Below are 5,000 nucleotides of genomic sequence, written 5' to 3'. Positions count from 1 at the left end.
AAAGAATGTGGTGAAGGAGAGAGAGAGAGAGAGAGAGAGAGAGAGAGAGAGAGAGAGAGAGAGAGAGCGCCCGGAAACTCGTAATTTTCAGCTGTTTTGTATCTCAAGTTTCTGCATCAAAAAATAAATAGAAAAAAAATAGAAGATAAAAATAGATAAATGAAAATAAAAAGAGAGAGAGAGAGAGAAAGAGAGAGAAAAAAAAAGTTGATGGCAAAGAACCAGAAAGACGTTGCTGTTGTTGTTGTTGCTGTTGTTGTTGTTGTTGTTGTTGTTGTTGTTGTTGTTGTTGTTGTTGTTGTTGTTGTTATTCTTGTTCTTGATGTTGTTTCCTCTCCTTACAAAAACACAGAAAGATTATTGTAGTTTAATGGTCAAATAGTGTGTAGATTAGAAACTTTTGATGAAGAGTAATGAATTAACTGAGCGTGTAATCAGTTTTAATAGTTTTATCAATTAGTCACCAGCCAGTCAATCAATGAGTTAGTCAGTCATTGGTAGATAAATAGATAAGCAAATAGATAAAAAATGTAACGTTCTTGGTAATATTAAGTAAAATGTTTTTATATTTTTAGAGAGAGAGAGAGAGAGAGAGAGAGAGAGAGACCAAACACAACACACACACACACACACACACACACACACACACACACAGAGAGAGAGAGAGAGAGAGAGAGAGAGAGAGAGAGAGAGAGAGAGGAAAAAAATAGGGAAAAACAAAGTGATAAGGACACAAACAGCGGAAGGAAAGAAGATGCATGAAGGAGAAGGAGGAGGAGGAGGCAGAGAGGAGGAGGAGGAGGAGGAGGAGGAGGAGGAGATGGCACGGAGGGAAGTCATGGTGTCTTGTCTTGGCCACTAATGGGTTATGAGTGATAGCGGCGGCTTAAGGAGGTGGCGAGGGAGCTTTCATGGCTATCTAGGAAGCAACAATGTGGTAGGGCCTTTTGTGTGGTGGTGGTGGTGGTGGTGGTGGTGTGGAAAAATGTGGTATTGTGGTGTCTGGTTGTTTGTTAAGAGGATAAGGGTGTTAATGGTGTGTGAGAGTGCGTGTGTCTTAGTACTAGTAGTGGTAGTAGTAGTAGTAGTAGTAGTAGTAGTAGTAGTAGTAGTAGCAGTGATGAGTCGGTGAAAGAAAGGAAGGAGAGAGAAAAGGAAAGAAGGAAGAAAGGAAGGAAGGAGATAAATTAAACAAGATATTTGTCAAGAAGAAAGAGTAGAGAGAGATAGTAAGGAAAAATGAACCAGGAGGAGGAGGAGGAAGAACAGGAGGAGGAGGAGGAAGAGGAGGAGGAGGAGGAGAATTGTGAGTAAAAAGGATATAGGGGTGGTGATGGTGATAATGTGGTGAGAGAAGAAGTGATGCAAGGATGGTGGTCCCGGTAGTAGTAGTAGTAGTAGTAGTAGTAGTAGTAGTAGTAGTAGTAGTAGTAGTGGTGGTGGTAATGGTGGTGATGGTACTGGTGTGGTGGTGAAGTGATGGTGATGGTGATGTGGTGGTGGTGATGCTTGTGGTTATGGTGATGATGGTAATAATAATGATGATGTGTGTGTGTGTGTGTGTGTGTGTGTGTGTGTGTGTGTGTGTGTGTGTGTGTGTGTGTGTGTTGTTTTGCAATGTATGTATGTATGTATGTATGTATGTATGTATGTATGTATGTATGTATCTGTGAGCCAATCTATCTGTCTGTCTCCGTCTATCTATCTATCTATCTATCTATCTATCTGTCTATCTATCTGTCTATCTATCGCTTCACTCATTCTTCAAGGCAAATAGAAGACAAATAAAGAAGCAAAAATAGATAGATAGATAGATAATTAGATAAATAAATAAAGAAAAGAACAAAAAACGAAGAAAAAAAATACATAACACAATAACATCATTTTCTCATTACATATTGACAACTAACTTTCCTCCTCCTCCTCCTCCTCCTCCTCCTCCTCCTCCCCCTTCCCTTCCTCCACCCCTTCCCCATTACTCCCCCCCTCCCGTCTTCCCGCCCTACTCCCTTCCCCAATCCTCCTCCTCCTCCTTCCCCTTCTCCTCCTTCCTCCCTTCCCCATTACACCCCTCTTCTTCCTGCCCTCCTCTCTTCCCTAATCCTCCTCCTCCTCCCTCTCCTCCTCCTCCTCCTCCTCCTCCTACCTAACCTGTCCCCCCCCCAATTTCTCCTCCCTTCACCCTTCCCTTATCCTTCATCCCCTCCTCCCTCCACCCGTTCCCCCTATTTCCCTTTCCTCTTCTCCTCTCCCCCCCCCTCCCTCCCTTCCCTTCATAAACCCTTCTTCCCCTCCTCCCCTCCCCTGCCCCCCCCACCCACACATTTGATTATCCATTCATGAAAACAATACACACGCTTTTTACACTCAATTCTGTTTATTTTCCTTATTTTTTTTTGTCTTTTTCTTATTTTTTCTTTTTTTTTTGTTTATTTAGTTTTTCCTTATTTTTTTTCATTGTTTTCCTTGTTAATTTCTTGTTTTTTCTGTTTTTCGTTTTTGTTTTTCTTTATTTTTTTCATTTTTGTTAATTTTTCTTTTTTTTCCATTAGTAGATTCTCTTTACTCTTTTAATTGTGTTTGTTTGTTTATTTATTTCTTTGTTTTTTTTTTTCTTGTAATAAGTCTGTGTGTGTGTGTGTGTGTGTGTGTGTGTGTGTGTGTGTGTGTGTGTGTGTGTGTGTGTGTGTGTGTGTGTGTGTGTGTGTGTGTGTGTGTGTGTCGTAAGGGAATTTGAATGGTTGTTGCTGACGATAGAGTTGTTGTTGTTGTTGTTGTTGTTGTTGTTTTTTGTTGTTTTTCGTTGCCGTATCATTTTTTTCTTTTCTTTTTTTTCATTGCATTTTTTTATAATTATTTCAATCATTATTATTATTATTATTATTATTATTATTATTATTATTATCATTATTATTACTATTACCATTATTATTATTGTCATCATTATCATCACCACCACCACCACCACCACCACCACCACCACCATGAACATCACAATTCACCACCACCACCACCACCACAAAAGCCAGCATCTCACCCTTCTTTTTCTCTTTGTCCCTCAGAACGAAAGGTGTCGATGGCGCCCTCTACCTCCCACGGGGCCCAGGGCTGGACGACAAGATGCGGGTGAGTGTCTGCCTCCCTCCCCACACACACACACACACACACACACACACACAGGAGCGGTTCACACATATATACAACCCCTATGTGTGTGTGTGTGTGTGTGTGTGTGTGTGTGTGTGTGTTAAATATTACGTTTGTTTCCCCTATGAGTTTCCTGCGTCATAGAAAGTGGGTGTCCTCTCAGCGCCGGAGGGGGAACTGAAGTAATACGTACGCGACACACATTTTCCCTCCCTCTGGTGGTCTAAACAAGCCAGAGACCTGTAATCCGGTAACATTAGTGCGGCCCTTTCGCTTACGTCTCCTCCTCGCCGTGTAATCATAAATAATCGCTGGGAATTGTGGGTAATGACTGATAATGTTTGGTGCTGGTTTCATCTTGCTATCGTGCACTGTATACCTTCTTTTTTTTTTTTTTAATAGTAAGCGATTATTGATTATTATTATTATTATTATTATTATTATTATTATTATTATTATTATTATTCAGATTACTTTTCTTTCTTTGTGCGTTAAGTATGCCTCGTAACATTTATTTTTCTCTCTCTCTCTCTCTCTCTCTCTCTCTCTCTCTCTCTCTCTCTCTCTCTCTCTCTCTCTCTCTCTCTCTCTAGTGAATGATTGATAAGAGTGTTTAAGTATTGTCATTGACTTTGGTATCCTTTCAATTCATCACATATTCCATTCTCGCGCAATTCATTATTATTATCATTATTCTTTTCCATCATTGTTTTAGCTGCGTCTTCCATTAATTAGCTACGGTGATGGGTGTAATAATATAAGTAAGTTTCACACAGAGAATGCCACGTGTACAAATTTAACCTCTTCAATACTGGGACACATTTTTAGCATGAGATTTGTGTATGATTAGACTTATTGACATTAGGAAGGGTCTGTGGAGGTCAGAAGATTAATGCCGGAGTCTTCACTATTTTTAATCCCTCGCTTGAGTTTGTGGGGGTGTATAGAATCACCAAATAGTAAGCAGAATGAATATGGAAACGCGTCATGGTAGTGAAGGTGTTAATAGCCTTTTGCAGCTTCCCTCATTGTCTTGCGTTGAGATGCTCTAATTAATCTATCACGTTTCTTTTTTTTATATATTGTTAGTACCTACATTTAGTTACATGTACACACACACACACACACACACACACACACACACACACACCGTTCTATTGGTGGTTTCCGAGGCGTTACGTCATGATACATTGATCGCATGAGGTTATCGCGGCGCCATAAAGCAGAACAGTGTACAAACCTCTCATGTGCTGTTGACACCTTCAGTACGGCAGCTCTTCTTACTCTTACTCATAACTCCTCCCCTCCACCCCTCCACCACCACTACCACCACTACTACCACCATCATAACTCCTTCTTTCCACCACCACCACCACCACCATAATTCCTTCTTTCCACCACCACCACCACCATCACCAAAACTTCTCACCTCCACCACCATTACCATCACCAAAACTTCTCCCCTCCACCACCACTACCACCACCATAACTTCTCTACCACCACCACCACCACCACCACCACCACCACCACCATCATCACCACCTCGCGGACAGACGATTCCAAACTTCTATATATATATATATATATATATATATATATATATATATATATATATATATATATATATGTAAGAGAGGAAAAACCAACCAAGGGCAACAAAAACTCCAATTAGAAGAAAAAATACCCACTGAGGCGCCAGTCCCCTAACAGAATTGAAAGAGTTATACAGCAACCTTCCTTACCCTTATTTATTTTTTATTTTTTTTTTTTTTTTGCTAGAAATGTCAACTCAAGGAATTTTGTTTCAATAGGTAAATATTAAGACATTTATTCCATTTTGGGCTAATTTTCT

The 5,000-nt window shown here is 40.1% G+C and overlaps 1 protein-coding gene across 1 annotated transcript in view; it reads left to right on the top strand.

The window, feature by feature from the left end:
- The window catches only part of LOC123511289 (rap1 GTPase-activating protein 1-like), a 494,460-nt gene that overhangs the window by 377,773 nt on the left and 111,687 nt on the right, over positions 1-5,000 (top strand). The window contains 1 exon segment of the mRNA XM_045267047.1: positions 3,063-3,126. Within this exon segment, the coding sequence (XP_045122982.1) occupies positions 3,063-3,126 (64 nt within the window).

The sequence above is a fragment of the Portunus trituberculatus genome, chromosome 31, assembly GCF_017591435.1.
Source record: "Portunus trituberculatus isolate SZX2019 chromosome 31, ASM1759143v1, whole genome shotgun sequence".
Taxonomy (NCBI): Eukaryota; Metazoa; Arthropoda; class Malacostraca; order Decapoda; family Portunidae; genus Portunus; species Portunus trituberculatus.
This window is presented reverse-complemented; position numbering and strand designations above follow the sequence as displayed.